The sequence below is a fragment of the Narcine bancroftii genome, chromosome 9 (assembly GCF_036971445.1).
Source record: "Narcine bancroftii isolate sNarBan1 chromosome 9, sNarBan1.hap1, whole genome shotgun sequence".
Taxonomy (NCBI): Eukaryota; Metazoa; Chordata; class Chondrichthyes; order Torpediniformes; family Narcinidae; genus Narcine; species Narcine bancroftii.
This window is the reverse complement of record NC_091477.1, coordinates 93,540,482-93,565,451: the sequence shown is the minus strand read 5'-3', so window position 1 is coordinate 93,565,451 and position 24,970 is coordinate 93,540,482. Positions and strand designations below refer to the sequence as shown.

The window sequence follows — 24,970 nt, the reverse complement described above, 5'->3', positions numbered from 1 at the left end:
TGATTTGTGTCATGAACAATCTCTCAAAGCACTTCATCGCGATGGACATGAGTGAGTTGTTGAAGCAGGTTACCTTGGTCTTCTTGGACACCGGTATGATGGATGTCCTTTTGAAGCAGATGGGGACCTCAGATTGTACCATTGAGAGGTTGAAAATGTCTGCAAAAACTCCAGCCAGATAGTCCACGCAGGTTTTAAAGACCTTGCCAGATATATTTATGGCCAGGCGCTTTCCAAGCGTTCCTCTTGAGGGTTCTTTTTCTGTTGACCTCGGTGACTGGGAGCACAGGATTACCCAGGGGCTGTGGGGGGTTTATGAGGATACATTGATATAATTTAAGAGCATGGTGTTAATATTTCTCAATAGATAGAAACTTAAAAATAAATTGAATAGCGTCTGAGAGCGAGCTTTTCAGGTCAATATCATTTTTATGTGTTTCATTAATTGAGGCTGTGGTCACCACCATACAGACTCGCCACTAGACAACATACATTGTTGTAGCTGATGCTGTCGGGTTGGTCACGTTGCAGGTGCTGATGTGACACTTACCCACAAATGCTTTACAAAGGTTGGCAAGAGAATCCCTGTGTACAAGGAGACTCTACTCACAAGCAACAAAAATGAGGACTTCTTGTAGATGGGAAGCTCCGGATTATAATTTTCTAGGAAAGAAATGTTCCCCCCATTTAATTGAAAAAAATAGCTTCACAGAGGGTTGTGAGATTGGCACAAATGCTAGTTCTGCTTTCTCACAGCTTCAGTTCTGATCTGAAGTCCTGACTGCGTGGAGTTTTTACCTTCCCCCATGACCACATTGGGCTCTCTGGTTTCCTCCCTTATTTCAATTGCCCACTGTGAAACTGGGTGGTAGAATCTGGGACAAGTTGATGGGATTATGAGGAGAAAAGCTTACAGAAATAATTAGTTAGGTAATGCGGACCCGTCAGTGGATCAAAATGTCGTCTTTCTATATTGTAAGGAAACATGAATATGAAATAAAACAACTAAGTGTTGTCTTAGTCTCAAATGTCACATCAGGTAGGCTTCCACAAAACAGCATCACTGCTGCCAGTGTGTGGCCTCCTTGATGATGCTGTCCAATGAGCCTAGTGTCATGTCTACTGTTCTTCACCATGTAACTTTAGAATGATCCACATTTCAGTCTCTGTCCAGGCAGTAAATTTTTTAAGCCATCACCTGGTCAGTCAATAGGTTTTGTGCTCCCTGTCAGAAATTAGACATGGCATGGTTGGTGTAGCGATTAGCACAATGCCTTTGCAGCGCCAGCGATGAGGACTGGGGTTCAAATCCCGCGTTGTCTGTATATTCTCCTCGTGTCTGTGTGGTTTTCCTCTGGGGGCTCCAGTTTCCTCCCACCATTTGGAACATACTGGGGTTGTAGGTTAACTGGATGTAATCGAGCGGCACGGGATCGTGGGCCGAAATGGCTTGTTACCGTGCTGTATGTCTAAATTTAAAAATTTTAATTTGCTTTGAGTCTCTTCACAGCCCTAAAATTACAGAGATCATCAAAAAATGAGGACATTTTAAGAATTCTGATTTGAGCACTGGGGTAGTGGCTTTCCAATGATTATATAATGGCATGGATGAGAGTAGTATGGTGCTCTTATCTTTAAAGATGAAATGTTGCAAACTTACTGTGGAGAGATGAAGAGAGTATGAATAAATTAGGTGCAAAGACAAAATGCAAAGAATGTTGCTCTTTCCATGAATAATAGGGGCCAATTGATGAACAAGGACCAACTTAGTAATGCTTATTAGAGGACTAAGATATGCTTTTACGATTGAGTAATTAGATTATACTGCATAATTCATGATTTATTGCGGTAAATCAAAGTGTTTGTAGGATAATATTTATCTTCCTAATACCAGTATATTTTAAAAGTAAACTCTTGTACACTTTTTAACATCTCATGTCTGGTATTTAATTGCTCTGGTTTCTTTTTTTGGAATAGAAGACCTACAAGTCACCGTATGAGGAGCAGTTGGAACAGCAGCATCTGGCTGAACTTCAGGCAGAAGAGGCACGTAAACTGAGGGAAATGCAGGATGCTTTGCACCAGCAGAGACTACGGGAGTACATGGATCGGCAGCAACGGCTTCAGCAAGAGGCAGAACACAAGAGAGAATTGCTGCGGCAAGAACAGTTAAGGTGAATTCCTTTTGCCACTGACCTTCCTTGAATTTGCCATTGAGCTGCTATGCCTTTTGCAAGGCCTGCATGCAATTTTCAGGCATCAAAGGATGTTTCTGTGCTCTTAACTCTAAGTACATGTCATTGAAATTCCTCACCCATACCAACTGATGAGCTCATTCAGTACTTGCAGTTCACCAGACCCGTCATATCTCTTCCGGAAGTGCCCTGTTTCATGAGGATGGTTTATGGGCCACTTGCTGACAACAACCTTGAATAGATTCCAGGTGAGGAAAGGTGCTATGACAATGTTCAGAATGTTGTCCATCTGGGATATGTACACTATCACTGCATTCTACCACACTGTTACATCTCCACGTATATCCCTAACACATACCATGAATATAAAGCCGGGGATCACCCGCAGTTCATTGAGGATTGCAGAGGGATCACCAGGAGCAGCACCAGAGCTCACCCCCATGTCCCATGAATGTGAGGCCCTCCCTCCCTATTGTGCTTAATGTCTGCTTCTGTACTTACTCTATGGTTTATTATTATCTGTCCCATGTACCATTGAGTACAGAAAATAAAATGTTACCTTTGGGGTCTTACTTCTTAATCTCTCTCCTGAAGTCTTAAAATTCATCTGCAGAACCTCATTTATTTTTTTCTGCCCGTGACATTTTATTCCTTGTCAAGTACCGTCTCCACATTGTTCTGCAAGATGCTTTATGATTATTGCTCGATGTTTCGAGTCATTCATTGTTAACTTTAAGTGTGTAATATCACAGGCAGCAGTCGGATTTCCATAATCGCGATGCTGTGACTGAAGCTGAGGATGACCAAGATGTGCGTGAAGAGGGGGAAGAGGGTGAGTCTGAATGTAAGAATGATTAAGTTGGATACCACCTGAGTGCAGTGCAGAATCAATAAAATTGAAAGATTTCGTATACAATATGTTTTATTAAAATGGCTGATGAGCATGGCAAAATAAATCTGAGGTTTAAAAAAAATGCTTAAAACATTCTTTTTAATCTGTATACATGCTGTGGCATCTTGAATTTTGTTTGAGCCGTTGAAATGTGTCTTTAATTTAAGTGTCAATGGGTTTATATTTGGAACTCATTTTCTCTTCTGGTTTTTAAGGATCCCTGCGGGAAGATCATAGAACAGTCTAGCTATGTTGTGGTGAGGGATTATGAGAAGTACAGACCAAAGAAATCAGTATTAATCTTCAGATCAACAAAAATGCAGTCTGTAGCAGAGGGGCCAGAGTGAGAAAGGCATAAAGAATTAAAATAACAGAAGCTCAATGTCATGCAGATAATGTGAAAGGAGATGCTTTGCAAACCTATCACTCCATTCGCATTTGTTTTTCCCAACATAGAGTTGACCATGTTGTCAGCACCGAGTGCAGTTCACCAAATTGGAAAGAAGTACAGTAAAGCCCTTATTATCGGGAATTCAAGCAACCATCAGCCTCAAGCAAACAGCAAAAAGATTGCTGAAAATAAATAGGTAAAAATTGGCAAGTTTAAAATTGACGCACCTCGCCATTAGTTTGCCATTCATGCAACATGCAAACTCAAGCAGCCTGAAGACTTACTTATCCAGCATATACCAATCCCCATAGGTGCCAGATACCATGGGTTTTACTGTACAAGTAATTCATTGCTTCATTTGGAAGAGGGATAGGGTTACTGGACAATAGGAAAGGAGAAGGCAAAAGGGGAGGTCTGGGATCTCCTATGTTGCTTGGTAAAGCGCTGGAAAGGTGAATGGATATCAGAGGAAATGGAGGATCATCTTAGGGGAGCAATATGATTCTTATTCTATTCCGAGATTACAACTGTCAGGATTGGCAGATTTCATTGAAGCACTCTTTATTGGAACACAGACATCTCACACATTTCATGATGAGATTTGGATGCAAAAACCATAACCCCTGAATTAAAGCCTTTCTCCCATCCATTCCAGCAGTTTGCCCAGCTCCATGTGCCTTCAGGATTCTTCCAGTCAGGCTGCTCACCATAGAGGAATCCAATTTGTGCACTCATGCCTTAGATCAACTGGGAGTTTTATGCAGGAGCTTTAATTCAGTACAAAAAAAAATCCTCCAGTACCTTCTCTGGCCTTCAGTATAGATGTTGGCTGTTTCATAGAAAGTAATAACATCTCTGGATTTATTAAAAAACTTATTCTGCAGATAATATTGCAAAATTAATTAGTTTGATTAATATTTCTCAGAGGAAATCCAACTTACCAATGGTCTTATCATTAGATGCTGAAAAGGCATTTGATAGGTTAGAATGGAGTTTTTTTATTTGAAGTATTGGAAAAATTTAGGTTTGGACCAATCTTTATTAGTTGGATTAAATCTTTATATAAAAACCCTTCTGCCAGAGTGGTGACAAATGGCCAAGTATCCTCACCTTTTTTTATTAAAGAGATCTACTAGACAAGGGTACCCTTTGTCCCCAGCATTGTTTGTATTAGCAATTGAACTTTTAGCACAATTGATAAGACAGGATGGTAATATTAAGTGTATTAGAGTTGATTCTTAAGAATTTAAGATTAATTTATTTGCTGCTGATGTTTTGATTTATTTAACAGAACCACAAAATTCATTAAGTTTATTATATGAGAGATTGAAACAATATGGACAAATATCAGGTTTTAAAATTAATTGGGATAAAAGTGAGATTTTTGCCATTAGTTGCTGGTAATTATACTCAATGTAAGAAAATTGCTGTTTAAATGGTCAGATCAAATTAAATATTTAGGTATTAAAATTGATAATGATTTAGTAAATTTATATAAATTAAATTATTTACCTGTAATAAAATTAAAGATGACTTAAATAGTTGGAAAGATTTGCCTATAACATTATTAAGTAGTGTTAATTGTATCAAGATGAATTTTTTCCTAGAATTCAGTATCTTTTTCAATCTATTCTTTGTAAAGTTCCTCAAATTTTTAAAAAAGATTTGAATTCTATAATTAGTAAGTTTTTGTGGAAATGTAAAATGGTTAGTACCTTTACAAAAATTAACTTAGAAATATGAATTGGGAGGTTTACACTCCAAAATTTTCAAAATTATTATAAAACAGTACATTTGAGGTTTATTAATAGAATGTTTGATTTGGATAATCCATTAATATGGGCTAATATTGAGTTAACTAATATTGGCAAGAAAAATATGGCACAATTTATTTGTAAATGGAATGCTGTTATTAATTAATAATGATCCACATATTTTGAGACATTTAATTGAACTATGGAATAGGACAAATGACGAGATAGATACACAGGGGAAAATTTCAAGTAAAACACCTTTATTATTGGAAAAAACTTTTTCCTTTTACTCTTAAAAATCAGTTTTTGAAAATATGGAGTCAGAAAGGAGTTAAAACAGTTCCAGATTATTATGAAGCTGGTTAATTTATTTCTTTTCAAAGAATGAAAGAAAAATATGAAATTCCAAATAATACTTTTTTTTGTTTTTATCAAGTTAAAGCTTTATTATTGGATAATTTTGGACGTACTTTAAGATTACCAAGACAATCAAAATTTGAATTTTTTCTTACAGAAGGTAGTTTAAAAAATTATTTCTGAAATGTATAAATTATTACAAAGTGAGATGCCTAAATTAGATATTCATAAATTGAGATTAAAATGGGAAAAATATTTGGGAATTACAATTGATCAAGATGCTTGGAGATCTATATCTAAGAATAGTATGATGAAGATTATTAAAGTTCGATATAGGTTAGTTCATTATAATTTTTTACATCAATAGTATTTAACTCCTCAGAAATTGAAGAAATATAATTTAATTTCTTCAGATTTATGTTTTAGATGTGTGAAAGAAGTAGGTTCTCTTTTTACTTTTGACTTGGCTATGTGATAAGGTTAAATTTTTTTGGATACGACTTGAGGAATTTTCAGAGAAAGTTTTAAAGATTCAATTTCCAATGGATTCAACATTATTTTTATGTTAAAATGCTGAGTTTGACTTTGAGGTTGACTAAATATCAAGGTTGGCAATGGCTGTAGCAAGAAAGTGTATTGCTATTACTTGGAAAAATGAGATCGATTTGGGATTACAGAGATGGCATATGGAATTGAGCTCATGTATTCCAATGAAAAAAAAACGTACAATTTAAGTGATAATTATCTTTTTTTTTCTAAAATGTGGAGTGTGGATTATATGGGTCTAAAATGTTGAATTCCCTGGAGCTCATGGTGGTGGTGGTTGCTTTGATCTATGGTGGTTTATGGTGTTTTTGATGGTTTAAATCTCCTGTTTCTTCCTTCTTTCTTTGGGGTTTTGCAAAAATCGATCAACATCTGCCCAGGAAGTTACAGTTCTTATTAAATAGTTCCCACGTCAGTGGATGGGAAAGATCCTTCCTGCATCAGCTGTCAAGGGTTGAACTCCAAAATGGCCAGACTGGCATCAGATCAGTCACAACAAGCTGATTGAAATCGTATACTCCAGCAAAGATCAATGGTGCACACTCCTCAAAATGATTTTTGCAGCAACTCACCATGAATGAATGTCCCCCAGTGCATATGTCGTTGGAGTAAAGGTGAAGTTGCTTGCTGCTAATCCAAACTTTGTTTCCCCGTAAATTACTTGCTCTGTCTGCACGCAGACAAATAAAGTAGAAAAAGCAGTAGAAAATCAACTTTTAATCTTCGTGGTATGATTTCAAGTTGTGCATAATTCAGATGTGTTGCTGTAATTTAACATGACCCTGGTAAATGGTGATGAGCATATTTCCAAATGAATTTTGTAAATAGGGTTGACTGCACAAATGTTAAAAGGGAGTTTAGACTATTAATAGAATGGATGAATGAATGTGAGTAGCAAAGTTTTCCATTGGTTGCATTTTAGTTGAAGAGGAGAACAATCCACATGAGGAAGCTGAAGACCAGGACCCAGAAATCGCAAATGAGGAACATCAAACGGAACATGAAGCTATCAATCAGCAGGTGAAGACCTCTACAAAATGATTTATAATTTGTTTCAAGAAGCTTGTTTCATGTACTCAGTACAGATTTATTCATCGTTTGATGGTTTGAATTTCTGCAGCACAAGTAACAGGCATCATTTATGTGTTGTCCTTTACTGGAATCAGATTACAGATCAATAGCTGAGTAGAGAGTTTGCCACTGGTCAGTGCTGTTAAGTGACTTCACTGTTATAATACTAGTCTACTGCTGTATATGACCATTCATTACCTTATCAGAAAACGACATTTACTGTGATTGAACAATAATTTGATTTTTATTGTATGCATGAAGTAGAATTTATTTTTTTGTGCTACTTAAAATAAACTATTGTAGTAATCTGTCCTTAGTTGCTTGGACTAAATGCGCTCTTGTTGTGCATGTGTGCTTTGTACTCTGCTTCCAACATCAAGGGTTGAACTCCAAAATGGCCAGACTGGCATCAGATCAATCACAACAAGCTGATTGAAATCGTATACTCCAGCAAAGATCAATGGTGCACACTCCTCAAAATGATTTTTGCAGCAACTCACCATGAATGAATGTCAGTTCATTGCTCATTAGTCACATTTAGCTAAGCATGAATATCTGCACCTCTGCATTTATATTACCAACAACATTTTATTTGTGTAGCTCCTTTAGTCACCCTATCACGTTCACAGAAGAGAAATGGATGTCATGTAGTGGCAGAATTGAGAGAAGAGCCAGTTTGTGGGATGAGAGTGACATGAGGGAGGAATTTAGGGGGAATACGTCAACTTAAGTCATTGCTGGAGCTTAGGGATCAGTAGTGAAGAAAAAGTGTTGGTGAATCTAAAAATGTGAGTACACTTGGGGAAGAAGGAAATTTGGGGCAGAAGGAAATTTGGGGCAGAAGGAAATTTGGGGCAGAAGGAAGGTTGAAGTAAGTGTTTTTCTGATTGGATGTGGGGCTTGCAGCTCAACTCAATGTTGAACAAGGATGTGGGTCATTGATGTGGTTTAAGGGAAAATCCTGCAGTGAAGTGAGAAACCAAGGTGAAGTATTGGACAGATTAAAGCAGCTTCACTTTGTGCTATGTTAAATGCAATGGATGGATTTTTGATTGATTGTGATGAGGAAATGCAATACTTTACCTGTTGCAGTGTCACTCCCATTCCTTTTACTGATTGCATTTTAAAAAATACTATGTCATCAATTTTGTGTTCTTATTTTTAAAACACAAATATTGATAAAATGATCTTTTGTTCTCTGGCATTGAAACTACAAAGCCTGCCTCAAGCAACTAATTCAGCCATTACTACAAGCATCATGCTCATACTGCTTGTTCCATCATCTCTTTAAAATGAAGCCAATTTCACTATGTGGTACATTTAGTTTGTCTTTCATACGTTTATTGAGTATGTCCTTCTTTATCTGTCTTGCTTATGGGTCTTCTCTTCAAGCACACAAATCTGCTCTGACACTTTGGTGAAATGTGGAGGGAGTGCTACTTGGTTAGGACTTCTACCTTTTTGGATGAGACATTAAATGAAGGCACTACCTGCCTTTGGGTAGATGTAAAATATTCCATGACACTATCTCAAAGAAGAGCATGGGTATTATCCTTGGTGTTCTATCTAATATTTACACCTTAATTGCGATCATATTAAAAAAACATTTGGTTGTTCTACTGCTTATTTTAGAGCATCCTGTTCACAGTTGACTGCTGCATTTACTGTATTTCACTAGTGATTTCAATTCATAAGTACTTAAAGCTTTGAGATTGCCTTACGCTGTGGGGACCCCAAAAATTGTAAGTCATTTATTTAAACTACCTGTTTGTGTCTTTGAATTTTTTTGTCCATTTTAGTATTTGTTTCTTTTGTTATTTCATCCTCACTGTCACTCACTTTGAGCAGATATCGGGAAGCTTTCAGATCAGGCAATCTTACTGTGAAATCTTGATGTTTGTGCATTCATTCACAAGTCCTTTTCCAATCTACAAATCTCTTCTATCTACCTGTGAGACAGAAAGTGAGGTTTATGTGTGCAGGTATCCTAACATTTATGATAAAGTTTCACAGCTTTAAAGATTCACAGAATATCCCATGTTTAATCATCTTTGAAAAAGAACAAAGGTCCAAAAGCATTTTGATGCATCACAAAAGGTAATTAGTTATAGCATTTTCCCAGTAAATGAAACCAAATGAAACTTAATTCAATTGAACTACTTGTGCTTTCACATATGTCGGTCCTTTCCACAGCAAGTTATCAATTTAGTATAATTGATGTGAAGATTTCTTTGCATGATGCATTGAAGAGCCTGAATTGTCTTTAGATAATTCAGTAAATGTGCTGTATTGTCCACCATCTGGACAGGAGTGCTGATGTTATCAGTTGTTTGCATGATCATTCACTGTAATTTTTGTGCAAGTTCTCCAGAAACGACAGAAAATAGAGTCACATTTAGGAGCATGTTAGATAATTGCATCAGCAGGATGAAAATGGAGTGATATCAAGTAGGAGGAGATGTAGATATTCATATGGAGGATAAGTATAAATCTGAACATTTGCATTTGATGGTTTTCCAAGGTATAGATGGGCAACAGCACATGAGCAGCCAGCAAGATGCTGTGGACACAATTGTGGCAGCAATTGCGGAAATGGAATGCAACTGTGATGCCCGTGCATTGAGTTGTAACAACCACTTGGCTCAACCACCTTATTAGTTCTGCCACAATACCACTGTGATACTCTGCTTAGTTCAGAAGAGAGCACTCAAGTTCATGAGAGAAAGGATAATGTGTAGGATTCACTGACCCACACACTTAATCTGACCCTTTGTAGTCTCATTTCTCCTCTGCCTTGGCAAAAACTGGGAATTAGTATTTTTGAGCCTCATTAATAGCTTTGGATATCCCTAAATATTAAATTTTGGCATTTCCTTTTAATTTGTCCATCCAAACAAATTTTACATATACAATTTTTTTGACATAAAATGGGAACAGTGGATCAGTTGCTTTACTTCCATCAGACTTTCCTTTTGAGGTCAAATTTCACCCCCCGCCACCCCATCGTTTTCTGTTTACATTTCTGATATTGAGGAAGCAAGCAAGCTGCAGGCAGCACACTGCCATCAGATTTATTCCAGAGCATTTTCCCCAGGTGCTAAATTTCTTCCCTGACATTTGATCTTCATTCTTATCTGATTTAGCATGCTGCACATTTTTTTTTTGTTTTTCTCAGCCCCAGTAGAAATGTACTCTCTAACTTCTACGTTGCCTTTTCTTCTTCTTTGGCTTGGCTTCGCGGACGAAGATTTATGGAGGGGGTAAATGTCCACGTCAACTGCAGGCTCGTTTGTGGCTGACAAGGCAGACACGGTTGCAGCGGTTGCAGGGGAAAATTGGTTGGTTGGGGTTGGGTGTTGGGTTTTTCCTCCTTTGCCTTTTGTCAGTGAGGTGGGCTCTGCGGTCTTCTTCAAAGGAGGTTGCTGCCCGCCAAACTGTGAGGCGCCAAGATGCACGGTTTGAGGTGATATCAGCCCACTGGCGGTGGTCAATGTGGCAGGCACCAAGAGAGATTTCTTTAGGCCTTTTACTGGTAAATATAATGTTCATTCAAATATTACACATTTCAGTGATTTTTTTTTAATTGTTACAGAAATCTTGAACCTGGTATTTATTAGATAATTAAAAATGGTTGTGACACCTGAGATGACGTCCTCATCTGTTGCTCGTTTGTTCTTTGATTGCTTAATACAGGTTAAGTACCCCTTATCTAAAATGCGTGGGACCAGAAGTGTTTCAGATTTGGGATTTTTTTGGATTTTGGAATAATGTGTTTAGGGTAACACAGTAGCAACAGCAGAAAACCTGTATCAGCTGTTAAACAGCAACAACAAACAACAGCAGGCTTTCAGTCAAAAGGTTACAGTACACTTTTTTCAATGCAATAATGTTACTGGTCATGTTACACTCAAACATGGCATTTTAGGTGGAGATAAATTTCAGATTTCACATAAGAAAAATGATCTCTGCTTACAAAAGAAGATAAATGCAGCACCAAATACTAGAATTCTGCTGAATGGCTTCTTTAAATCTTTTCTCCAAAGTCATCACAGTGAGTAATGCACATAGATCTGGCAGTGACAATGGTTGATAAGAAACTGGCACCAACAGAGTATCAGAGCCCCACGTGGGCAAGTGAGGTCAGGTGTGGAATTTTCCACTTGTGGCGTCATGTCGGCATTCAAAAAGTTTTGTTTTTTGGATCAGGTGTACTCGACCTGTAATATATTTGCCTGACCTTAATGGCCTGCCTGAAAAAACAATCTTCTTGTAATATAACTCCATAATATAAGGAGGAAAAATTGAACTTCTTTCTGAACTGACGAGTGTTAGACTAAACCAGCTGTTGTAGGATAGATGAATATTTACTGCTTCTGAGAGTTGCTGTAAGATATTTATAGTCCATGCAGTAGGCAGAGTTCTAAATGAAGGCTCAACTTACTTCCATAAAGGGGGAAAAATAGTGCTGGGGAAATGAATGGGTCTGAAAATCAATAGATTTCCTGCACTAGATCATCTTCATCCCAGAGAAGTAGTATTAGCAAAAACCAATATGAAGATTAATATCTGTGTTGGCCCTGACCCCTATGAAATACCTTGTTCAAACTGATGATCTTCATAATCAGGGTGAAGATGAGCTTGAGGAGTAAAAGGAACATTCACAGGACAGAACTAGTCGTTAGCAAATAATGACCAACCATGAGATGGAGGACTAGTTAGTGAGCTAGATAATAAACTGCATTTATGTAACCATTGCAAGCTAACTTTAGAAGTGTTGATAAGAAATTATATTCCTGAATTGCAGCTACTCAACAGTTCTGCACTGATGGAGCCTATTCTGGGATCTGATAGAGGGGCACATACCTTTCAAATTTCCCATTCTCAGACTGCGGAATCCACCTGCTGAACCTGCACAGAAGTAAATGAGAGAAATTGCTAACTGGGGAAAGATGCTTGGAGCTTTTTATTTGCATTAATTAAGTTAGTTTAAATGTTTTAAAATGCGCCTGTGTTGATTGCATGTGTTCAGTCATTTTAATATATTTGATCAGGTTTTGTATAATGTTGAAGTTATACGAATGCAGGAGATAATTGCGACTATTCACTTTAAGCAGTAGTCTCTGTGGCCTGAGGGTGGGACCTCCTTGCCTGTCAGTGCAGTCAGCCGTGTGTTGAAGGAGATGGATTGGAACTGGAAGCTGCCTTCTTTCATGAGACTATGCACTGGCAAAAATAGTCAAGTCCAATGCCCAAGCCACCAGCATTCTTATTTGTGCAATAATTTTCCATACTTCTACATCCACTTCCTATTTCATTATCCAGCTGATGGGATGTATTTACAACCTGTCCCCCTACATATGTCTGTGCTGAATTTAAGCCATAATTCAGAAGTTTGTGAGATCAGCCCAGAATGACTGGGTTCAAAGGTTTACTATGCTTCATTTCCTTCCAGTCCCACAGCACCGCACTGTAATGGTTTTTCAAAGCACTGAGAGTATTTTGTGACAGTGAAGTACCACCTGTGGATGTGAGGAGGTTTCTCTCTCCGGAAATGATGTTAAGTTTGATCAACAGACTTTACCAGTGGCCAGTGCAAATGTGCTGCTGGTCACAGTCTAAATTTACCTTCCACAAACTAAACTTTATAGAGAGTGAAGGTTGAATAGTTTGTAATACGTCATTTGATCTTGAAATTTGTATTTGATGGCAACATTTTAATTCACTTTAACTGAGCAGGTTTGTTTGCTTTTCTGGAACAAGCAGTGTAAACTCTGCATTTTGATATTTACAGATTGATGAAAATCCTGATCAACAGGAGGATAATCTAGAGGAACAGTACCGGGATGAGCGAGAGGAAGAGGTAGGGAAATGCATTACAGTTAGTGCTGACTGGTATGGGAATGTTACTCATTGAAAGATTGTCAGTAGCCTCGAAGTATTAGAATGTTGATTTTTTTCAAAAAATTTGATAACAATATGTGTATTCATTTCTAACGTTACTTTGAAAGTATCAGTTATTGATACAGTGAAGTGTATTCAAGATTCACATGCTTTACTTTTTTGTGCAAGAGAGTGAACTGATTTAAAATACTGTAAAGCTCATAATCTGGTACAATGGTGCCAGATTGACAGATTTTCCAAACTATTAGATTGCATTATTAATAAGTCAACCCTCTTTTAATTCACTTTTTAAGATGTTACACATCTAAAATTTCCCAATGATCCAAGTAAATTTAAAGGGAGCCTAACAAGTAGAAGTGGAGTGTGGAAACTGAGTGGAAAGCAGGCATAGATTTGGGGTTTGAATCAGTGGATAGGAAGGGCAGGAGCCAGGACCCTGGTCTGTGTAATGGGAGTGTGGCCAACATTCCTTGCTGAACCAGGTGCTGGACCTAAAGTCTTTCCAGTCAGATGACTGATTATTGGTTTGACTGTAAATTGGTCAGCTGCCACCTGTTGACAGGTTGGAGAAGTTGCTAATGTTACATGGTATTTACGTAATACCTCTGACTAGTGAAAGGTCAACTGTATGGGCCATCAGTGCTTCCTCCTTTGGTCTATAAATGCTGCCCAACCAGATAATTTCCCCATTTTCTCTTTTTATTTCTGTTTCTTAGTACATGTAATATTTCTTAAATAGGGGGTCTTATCATTACACTAAAGCTGCATGAAATTTCTGTCCATTAAGGTAACGTGATTTCAGTTACCAGCAATCAGGACTGGGGTTCAATTCTTGCGCTGTGTGTAAGGAGTTTGTTCATCTCTCCGTGTCTGCGTGTGTTCTGGGGGCTCCAGTTTCCTCCCTCCATTCAAAACATTCCAGGGGTTGTAAGTCAATTGCGCATAATTGGGCAGCCCGAGACTGAAGGCTGAAATAGCCTGTTACGGTACTGTATGTCTAAATGTAAATAATTAATTTCAACTTTCCAACATTTACAGATTTTTTTTTTTACTTTTTGTCTATTTATTTCTTTAATATTCTGTGAGTTCAATATTATCTTACTTAAATGAAATAGACACCTTGTTAAGTAAAACTTGAGTTATGTCATCAAAATAACCTTATAATATTTGAGATACAATACTTCACAAGGTGTAATTTATCAATGCACCACGCCAACCAATGCACTTCATAATCTGAATTATGTAACAATTTAGGCAGGTTACTGCACTCTTCTTGGGCACCGGTATGATTAATGCCTATTTGAAACAGGGCAGTGGGGGAGAGGGGCGGGTGGGAGGGTGTGGTGGTAACATGCCCTGTCAGAGTAAGATGTTGACGATATCCTTGAATACATTGGTAAGTTAGTCAGCACAGATTTTTAATACTTGGCTGGGTACTCCATCCGGACCGGATGCTTTCCTCGGTTTCTCTCTTCTGAAGGTAGCATGGACATGAGCGGATATAGTGGTACGTATCGCTGGTTCTTCCTTGTTCTTGAGGTTGACTCAGGCATAGAAGGCATTGAATTCATCTGGGAGGGAAGCTTTGCCATCTCCTACTGCATCAGATTTGGTTTTAGGCCCTGCCACAGCTGTCAGGTATCTGTGGCTTCCATGAAAAGAGTGGGTAGCAGAGATTGGGTGCTTGGTAGGTTAGATTTTGGCGAAATGGGCCAAGATTTAGTTATGAGGCTTCAGGATGAAGATGGATGATTGAAATGAGAGAGTTATTGGTGCAGAAAAGGTTTCAGTTTTCCATGTTTTTCAGTTTGTTATTCCCACAAAACACAACTAATTTTGTTTCAGCTTTCATCTTTGTTTTTATAAATCCTTGTTTGAATTTACATTAAGCAGTGCCTGTGTTTTTATTATAAAATCAGATGTCAGCTTAGAAAAAAGATCAGCTGTGACTTGATATTTTTCATGTTGTTGGAATGTCCCATGGGCAACGGTTCTAAAATTTTCACTTCAGATGAGTAGCTTGACTCATCTTTAATGATGCCAGGTTCATGGCCTATTCAGCAATAGTATGGAACAAGTTCCGTATTAATTGGAACCATCAGTTTTTGTCCAGCAGCCTACAATGGATGTTGTGGCAGATTTTTAGAATATGACCTGGATTGGTCTGTAGAAGATGAAGCATAAACCACAGCACTTTATTCAATTGAAACTGGGAATAATTTTAGTTTTCCCCTTTCCTGCACTTCTAATTCATCTTATTCCATCTGAAACCTGCTTTGCTTTAAATCTGTTTTTGAGTAGCACACACAGATTATTTTCAACTTTCCATTCATTCGTATTTCTGCATGTTTCTCAATATGAACATCCCATTCATTGTATTGAACTGAATTGTTTATTGTCGTATGTACCAAGTAAAGTGTAAAACTTTGTTTTGCGTGTTTATCCAGGCAAGTCAACATTTACATAATACAGCAGGTCATGCAAGAATAAAAGCATGGTGTCACGTGAAACAAAAGTACTGGGTATAGTGTTCAAGAGAAAATGTATAGCTAACCAGTGGGAGGTTCGTTCAAGAGTACAGGAAAGAAACTATCCTTTAGTCTGGAGATACGTGTTTACAAACGCATGTATATTCCTCCATTTTAGCCTCCCTTTGCTTTTTAAATTCCACATTCATTCCCCAGTCTGTGGCTTTGTTTTTATTTTCCCCTCTCTTACCTTGTCTTGCTGTCTGTTCTGTTCAAATTCCATTTTTAAAATTTCTTTAACTTTGCTTTTAAACTGTATAAATGATGCTGATTAATTTAATGGAGAAAACAAACCATGGAGAGTGGTTACTTTAAATAGTAATGAATGACTAGGCATAATTACTGCTTAAAGAAATCTCTTGGTGCCTGCCACATTGACCACCGCCAGTGGGCTGATATCGCCTCCAACCGTGCATCTTGGCGCCTCACAGTTCGGCGGGCAGCAACCTCGTTTGAAGAAGACCGCAGAGCCCACCTCACTGACAAATTACAAAGGAGGAAAAACCCAACCCCAACCCACCAATTTTCCCTTGCAACCGCTGCAGCCATGCCTGCCTGTCCTGCATCGGACTTGTCAGTCACCAACGAGCCTGCAGCAGACGTGGACATTACCCCTCCATGAATCTTCGTCCGCGAAGCCAAGCCAAAGAAAGAAGGACTGCATAATTAGTATCCAAAATGAATTGTTAGGTGCTAGAAGCTAAATATCCTCAGAATATCACTCGAAATATTATTTATTTATCCAATTATGAACAGATGTTTCCTGGCTTCATTACTTTACACTGTTTACCAAAGAAATCCTTTGAATTTGGATGTTGTAATTTTTTGCTTGTCTGAATCTGATTTTATATCTGTTTCATTTTATATCTGTTTCATTTAGCTGACTCACGTAATGAGTCCCGATTCTTTCAAATGAACAAGTTGCTCATATTGTATTGAGGTACAAAAGGTAATTTAATTTTGTATGACCGAGAAAATGAGTGCTGTTAATTTGTTGTCATCTTCTGATCTTTTACCGTCATTTGTATAATGAAAGTAATTAGAGGAGAATGCTCCATGCTCATTGCCATTAAATGCAAAAAGTAGGTATTTGCTGTAAGAAATTGGCAGCGGACTTCAAAGCACCAAGTAATCTTCGACAAATATTCTTCTCCAATTGGTTAAAGATATGACCCTAGCCTCCTGAGAGCAGCAGTGTTCCACAAGGATGGAATTATAGTTGGCCTGATGAGAAGGCAGTTGGTAAGCTAGCCATCTGCCACCTGCAATTGATCTGCACAACAAGATTTACATCAATGACAGCCAAGGTCACTATTGGATTTAACTCTTCTTAGTCCACCCTGCTTCTAGTTCAGCAAAGACATCAACAAAACACTTTGGATCCTAGAATAGTTACAGCACAGAAGGTGCTCATTCAGCCCATCGTCTCTGTGCCAGCTGTGTGCTTGTTCCACCCACCATCCTCTTTTATTACCCTCCAAATCTTTTTTCTCACTATATGTGAAGCCAATTCTCACTGAGAGAACCCTTTCTGCAGACAGAGCAGTTCAGATTCCAGCTACGTGATCTGTATGTAAAAAAAAACTCACTTAAATATCAATTCTATCCCTCTTTACTTTATACTTGCAACCACAGGTCCTTGATTTCCTCCCTCAGTGCTTCTCATAATTGACTCTGTTAATTGTTTCTATCAGAACTCCTTTCAGCCTTCTTCAAAAACACCGGCCACAGCCTCCCCATCTATCATTCATCAGAATTCTGATCACTTGTCACTGGAACCATTCTCATAAATCTTCTGGACCCCCTCTAGTGCCTCCAAATCCTTGTAATGAGGTGACTTGAACTTAACTCAAGAGATGTTAAATCCAAGTGTGATAAGCATCAGAGACACCCAGCTGATTAATCCCCTCACAAGCAAAGAGCTAAAGAAAGACCATCACATTAATGTGATAGCAAATAATAAATGTTGGAGTCCAAGTACATGTCAGTATGGATTTATAAATGTTATATTTAATGAGGATAATATGCTGTCTTGGCAAAGTAACTGATTTTAGGACATGGAACATTGCAACACAGTACAGACCCTTCAGCCCTCAGTGTTGTTCTGACATATTCCTAATTTTTTAAACATTTTTCTTTCATCCATATGCCTGTCGAAGAGTCTCTTAAATGCCTTTAATGTTTCAGCCTCCACTACCTCCCCTGGCAAGACATTCTAGGCACCCACAACTCTCTGTGTGTAAAAAAAAAAACAAACAACCCTTGATGTCTCCCCTAAACATTCCTCTGTCCTCTGGTGTTCGCTACTCCCACCCTGGGAAAAAGGCGCAGGCTGTCTACCTTATCTATGGCTCTTGTAGACCTCTATTTAGTCACCTCTCATTGTTCTTCACTCCAAAGAGTAAACTCCTCACTCTGCTTACCTTGCCTCATAAGACTTATTTTCCAGTCCAGGCGACATCCTGGTAAATCTCCTCTGCACCCTCTCCATAGCTTCCACAGCTTTCCGATAATGTGGTGACCAGAATTGAACACAATGCTCTAATTGTGGTCTCACCAGAGATTTATTGAGTTGCAGCATGACATCTTGACTCTTGAACTTAATCCCCCGACTAAAAAAGCCCATTTTAATTTAAAGTTTGTGTATTGCCACATGTTTTGAGGTAAATTGTGGAAGTTTGTTTAGCGAGCAATCTAGCTGGTCAAACAATTAGTTAGAACAGAGTAAAGGCAACATTTCTTACTAATGTGAGGTTCGTTCAGGAGTCTGATAATGGTGGAAAAGAAACTGTCTTTCAATCTGGTGGGTGTGTATTCTCATAGTCACAAATAATTTTCCCGTTAGGAAGAGGTAGGGGAGAGTGTGGCCAGTGTGGAATGAGTTTTTTAATATGTTGTTGGCTTTTTCAAGGCAGCACAAACTGTAGATAGAGTCAGTGGAGGGAAGGAGGGTTTATATCATGGCCTGAACTGTGTTCACAACTCCCTGCAGCTTCAAGCTGACTAGAATGGAGCAGTTCCCATACCACAAGGTGATGTGCCCTGATGGGGCACTTGCAAAGGTAAATCTGTTGAAGTAGTTGAGGGAAGCAGGTGACATTCTGAAGTTCTTCAGGCTTCTGCAGGAGAGGTGGTGGTCCTCTTTCTTGGCCATTGTGTTGGTGGTCAAGCCAAGACAGATCATAGGAAATTTTACTCCTTGGTACTTAAATCTGTCTACTATCTCCACCTCAGCACTGTTGTTGCAGATCAGGGAGTGAGCTCCGCCCATCTTCTGGAAGTCTGTGACCATTCTCTAGAGTTGTTCACATTAAGGAAGATGTTATCTTGGAATCAAGCCAGATTTCTTTTTATCTACCTTCTATATTGGTGAACTTGTTACCAATCATCACTGATTGAAGTCTGCAAGACAGAAAGTTGTGGATCCAGTTGTAGAGGGGGATGCTGAGGCCAAGGTCTCATAGGATGGGGATGAGTTTATTTAGCTCTCTGATGTCGTAGCAATGAACAGAAGTGATCTATTATCCAGATTTTCCAGGGCTGATGTAGGGCCAGGGAGATGTGTCTGCCATGGACCAGTTATAGTGGTAGGTGAATTGAAATGAATCAAGACTGGCTGGGGGGGTGGAGTTGATGTGAGCCATCACCAGCCTCTCGAATCACTTCATGATGGTGGATGTCGGAGCCTCTGAGCAGGAGTCATTTAGTCCCGTTGTTATGTTTTTCTTCAGCACTGGGATGATCGTGACCCTGTTAAAGCAGGCGGCAATTCTTCTTGTAGCAGGAAGGGGTTGAAGATTCCAGCCAGTTGGTCTGTGCAGGCTCTCAGGATATGGGCCAGCTGCTCTGTGAGTTCACTCCCAAGAAAGCCAATCTGATGTCTGCAGCAGTAACCATGGCTGCAGGTGGATGTGGTGTGGGCTACTGGTTCATTGGCCTCCTGCTTTAAGTAAGCACAGAATGTTTCGAGCTTGTTGGGAAGGGGTGTGCTATTACCTGCTATTCTGCCCAGTTTTGTTTTATAGCCCACAATAGAATATGTGCTCTACTGTAGTCTCAGGTGATTTATTTTGGTGTAAAAGAAGAAATTTAAAGCAGGTCAGACAGGACTTTTAGTGCAAGAAACATCAGAAAAGTGATTGACTTGAAATATTGACTCTCTTCCCTTTTCAGGTTTATGGTAGTTGCAGTGGTTTTGATTTTCATTTACCTTTTGAGTGTGATACAGAGTCTTATAGCATGGAAACAGGCTGTTTAGCCCAACTTATCTATGATGACCATTCTGTCAACCTTTGCCAACATTTGGCCCATATCCCTCTCAACAGTTCCTATTCAGTTACCTGTATAAATGCCTTTTAAACATTATAGTTGGATCCACCTCCACCTCTGGTAGTAACTGACTGGTGCAGAGGAGTGGAGATCAGAACCTCCACTGGGGGCTTAGAATGTCTGGAGGGTCACTGGGAGATAGGTGGGTTAAGAGGCACAGAGTCTTTGAGTCCCTCCTAACTCACTGATCTTGATCAAGTTGTTGGTGGAGAAATCTTGGGGTGGGGAAGAAGGCCAAGATCGTTGTTTGGATAGGAGCAAATAAATGCCTTACATTTTTGAGTTCCTACTTCCAACACTGCAGTGGAAAGACATGGTTCTACTGAGACTGCCCAGTGGTGATCACCTCCCCCCCCCCCCCCAATTTACCTCTAATTTACCCATGTGTTCACAAGGGAGGACATAATTTGATGCCAAGACAAACTAGTGAGTGCTGCAAAATGATTTAAAAATAGTTGTTACTATATTTCACACTGTAATGAATAGTTTTTCAATTGTGTTGAACTCAAATAGTGCAGTGCAATCTGATTTCTAGTCTGTGATTTCCATTGAAACCAAGAGCAGTTTTACAACAAAACCACATGATTTTATATATTCCTCAGCTGGAGGAAATTCTTTAATTTTTTTTCATGAGGAAATCACTCATTAGTTAATTATTTGGAGAAAGATCCAAGGCACCATAGTCACTAGTCTGGGTAAAATAGCTTTGAATGTAGTCCTGACTGATAAATAAATTCAGGTTCTGGATATGTTGCTTACAAAATTAAGAAGTTATAAATCCAGGACTTTAACAGTGGAATTACTTCCCATCATCTGTGCTATAAGTCATAAAAAAAATCACATGTATCTCTATTAAGCCTTTGTTCAAGTTGTGTCATATCATATGTACCTCTTCTCACAGTGTTACCATATTTGCTTTGACTGTAATTCAGGGTGATGAAAAGGAAAGGGAGGCGAATGAGCAGGAAGAAGAGCCTATAGCTGAAGATACCAACCAGGGAGAGGAGAAAGAGAATGAAAATTATGAAGAAGAGGAGGAAGAAGAGGACAGGGAAGCATTTGCTGAAAGGAATAATCAGCGGGCAGAAATGTGACAACTTTATAATTGACTAAAATTGTTTTTGTTTCATTACTCAATTTAAGTTGAACAAATCAATCTGTTATATATTCTCTCATGCAAATGTATTTAAATAAGGTGTTCTTTCAGGTTAATTTAAGTTTGGTGATATTTAAAGGTAATGTATTAAAGCCTTTTAATGTTATAAAGTCATGACATTCAGATTAGATATAATTTATAATTATGCTTCAATGTGAAAGGATAGTTCACAAGAGGTCCATGGTAAGCTTTTTTTTAAATATTGAAAAGTTGGATCATATGTGAAGCTTGAGCGATTGATTATTTTGAAGCAGAACCAATTGTAACTTAAGCAGTGATTGAAATCTTCTAAATTTCATCCAAACCTATTTTCACCTTATCTGATATTTCAAATGTTAATTTGTATACAGTTGAATTGAAGAGACATCTTCTACATTGCACACAGTGGGTAGGGAATTATTCTTTTATACTTCTTAATTATTATTTCCAATAGTTATTTAAGTTTATAATTTAGAAATATGTAAAATATTGGTTCATGATCATTAATTTCAACATTTTACAGAAAATAAAAATATGTGCCATTGTATTTTTAATTGCCTGTTAAAGGTAAAGTGGATGATGACTTTTTATGAGCAGACGTACAATATGAATTTCATACAGGCTTATTCTTTACATGGATCATATTCTGCAGTGAGTGATTTCTCCATTCATATTCCAATTCATTCTTTTAGTATTCATTCTGATCAATGAATAGTGAACAAGATTGATCAACGTACAAGGAAACATGAGAAAAATATTTATTTATGCTCAATGAATTACCGTTTATGTTTTACATTGCAAAATAAAGTATGTTGCATTTAAAAAAACATATTTTGATACCTAATTAAATTGAAATGACAATCAATCAAATAAAAGAGCTCTAAAATATAAATTGAAAGCAAATTATTATTTTGGGTGTTCTATTGATACCCTGAACCTTCATTTTTCGGAATAAATTGGTGTGTGTTAAATGCAATGTTACATTTATAAGTCAACAGAATAGAAATATTGTATCTAAGACACTAAACCTTGAAATGTAGTAATTCACAATACATAGTATGTTGCTGATATTCAAATAATCATGATTAATTGAAATTGGAAACTTAAAATTAAGATGTAAAATTATGCCTTTCAAAATCAACATGGTAAAATTTCTCTAAAGTTAGAGGATTGGATTTACCTCATGGGATTTCAATGAACATTGAGAGGTTTTAATAAGGTACCTTGAATCAACAAATATTTTAATCTTGATGGAGAGTTTCAGCCTGAAACATCAACAGTTCTCTTTTTCCCCCACTGAAGTTGCTTGATCCTGCGAGTTCCTCCAGCAAATTGGCATCTTGCCTCAGTTCCCAACATCTGCAATATGTCTCCAAACCTGAATGACCTCATCCTTTTCTATCTTGCCACCAATCATTCGCTGCCTGCAATGCTCCTTTTACTCCTGTTGATGCCTCTATACCCACCCAATCTACTCACCTGATTATTTTGCCCCCCCCCCCTGTAAAACCTTTACTTGCTTCACATTGATGGAAGAAAGTGAATATTTGGTCTCTGCTGTACAACATGTTCAGGCCACCTACTCTCCCACTCCCAAGTATGAAATAATCAAGGTCACAGATAAGTTTAATGTGACCTTTTTGTTATTACCTCAACATGTGACCCCATATGTTCTTGGCTTTTTTAACCTGCTTCTACTTTAGTTATTTTTTTTTTATCTGTGCATCAACATTCATTTGCACTTCCACCCAATTTGATCTCCATTTGTCCAAAGACTTCACTTAACAAATCATATCACTAATGCTTACCTGCATTAATGACCTTCTGAATACTTGTTTTCAAATTTATTTGCCAATATTACTCATTCAGCAAGTTTATTAATGCCGCCTTGTATTTTGCTACCATACCATAACCATATAACCATTTACGGAGTGGAAACAGGCCATGTTGGCCTTTCGAGTCCGCACGGTCTCTACAATCCTCATTTGAACAAATTACATCCCCCCCAATGCAACACACAAATTTAGAAACTAGATTCAAATTATTTACTGATTTTTGTAATATCCTAACAGGTACCTTTATTTCCAGTCTGAATAATCATCATTATTTCACCCCTACTCCTGTTCTGCAGCCCATGCAACATTCTTTCAGCCATTTGTCCCTTGAATCCACATATTCTGACATTCATTAATGCATTGTGTGGTATAAGGCCCAGGAGCAGAAATAGGCTATTCAGCCCATCATCTGCCTTGCCATGAGCTGATCCATTTTCCCACAGCCCCACTGCCAGCCTTATCCCCATGACCTTTGATGCCGTGGCTAATTGAGAACCTATCAATGTGTGTCTTAAATACGCTAAATGGCCTCCACAAGTGCCTGTGGCAACAAATTCCACAGATTCACCAGTCTCTGGCTGAGGAAATGCCTACACATTTCTAAGCGAATGTCCTTCAACCTTTCCTTAATGACGACACTCTGGAAGATTAAACATATTACTATTTAATCTTCTTCATATAATTCAATAAGTTTACTTAAGAATAACCTTCCCTTTTGAAAATGTGTGCTGATTAATCTGCATCTTATTAAATTGCAAGGTGTTTATTATGTCTTTGAATCATCAATTTCATGCTCCAAATGATAAGATGTCCCTTTTTACAAGAACAGTTTTTATGTCAAACAAATTTTAAATTGTGAAAGAAATTTACTAATTTATGATCATTTGGAATAATTAAATGAAACTGGCTATTTTTTTGAGATGTTATTTTGTTTTAAATGCTCAATAGGGCAGATATTGTTCTGTTGTAAATTAAAATTTAACATAATTTTTTCTATGTATTTAGTTTTGGTAGATGTCTGTATTATTTCAATAATTCCAACTCATTTTTATTAATAACAGTAGATGTAGCGTGATAATCATGTAACTAAATCATTTGTCTATCTTAGTGTGTAACCAAACCAAACTGAGGCATAGGTGCATGTTCATATGTTGCTTTTTATATTTTATTTTTTGGGGAAGAGTGGGTTGGAGGAGGATTAGGTGCAATTATACCAAGAACTTTTCAAATAGATTTTTGTCAGGTTTTGTTATCAGTAACTTTCTTGTAGCCAGGTACCTATAAGAGCACCTGCTTCCTGAATTTTATGTCAGTGTAAAGTGTATATTCTGTAAATATTTATGCTGATGAACAAAAAAATGGAAGTGTATATGGTAAAATGGTAAGATTTATAAAGAAAATTAAGTGATCATGTTAAAATTTTGGTCATCATTAAACTGGGTCATTGACCTCTGATCTGTATTATGTGTATATTTTATATTTGCATAAATCTTGAGAACACTTTTTTTTAATCTTGTGTAGTCTATTTTCTTACATAATATGAGACAAATATGTCTGTATAACAAAATAGTCCTTGATAATTACAAAAGGCATTCTTTCTTCATAGTCAGCGATTAGCACTGACTGCTCAATTTTCTGATCATTTGTTTGTGACATGGTAATAATGTTAAGAAGTTACAGGAGTTGACAGGGTGTCTGCAGATAATCCTGTTTGGGATTGTAGGGAAAATAAGGGTTTGGCTATCCAAAACAAAGATATGAAGTTTTCTTTGCTGAGGGAATGGCAGATCTTTGGAATTTGCTTCCAGAGTGTGTGATGAAAGTTCAGTTGCTAGGCAGAGGTTTTCATGTACACAGCAAATTAAGGGATTCAGGGTCAGTGCCTGAAAGTGCTACAGAGGTAAAGGATTAGCCATGATTTCATTAAATTATCAAATGGCATATCCTTGTGACCTGATGTAATTTAACTGCAGTTATAGGTGCAAAGTCTGTGGAATAGCCTGAATACTCCTGAGATTGTCTGATCTTGGATGCAA

General features: G+C 37.8%; 1 protein-coding gene across 5 annotated transcripts in view; it reads left to right on the top strand.

Moving 5' to 3' along the window:
• Positions 1 to 24,395, top strand: part of golim4a (golgi integral membrane protein 4a) — a 78,864-nt gene extending 54,469 nt beyond the window's left edge. For 3 of the 5 annotated variants that reach the window (XM_069896868.1, XM_069896871.1, XM_069896867.1), the window contains 5 exons: positions 1,978 to 2,174; positions 2,948 to 3,039; positions 7,058 to 7,155; positions 12,998 to 13,066; positions 20,897 to 24,395. In XM_069896868.1, the coding sequence (XP_069752969.1) occupies positions 1,978 to 2,174; positions 2,948 to 3,039; positions 7,058 to 7,155; positions 12,998 to 13,066; positions 20,897 to 21,058 (618 nt within the window). In that variant the 3' untranslated portion in view covers positions 21,059 to 24,395. Of the gene's footprint in view, positions 1 to 1,977; positions 2,175 to 2,947; positions 3,040 to 7,057; positions 7,156 to 12,997; positions 13,067 to 16,515; positions 16,585 to 20,896 lie in introns of all 5 variants that reach the window. The other 2 variants (XM_069896870.1, XM_069896869.1) reach the window with 2 other exon arrangements.
• The last annotated feature ends 575 nt before the right edge of the window (positions 24,396 to 24,970 follow it).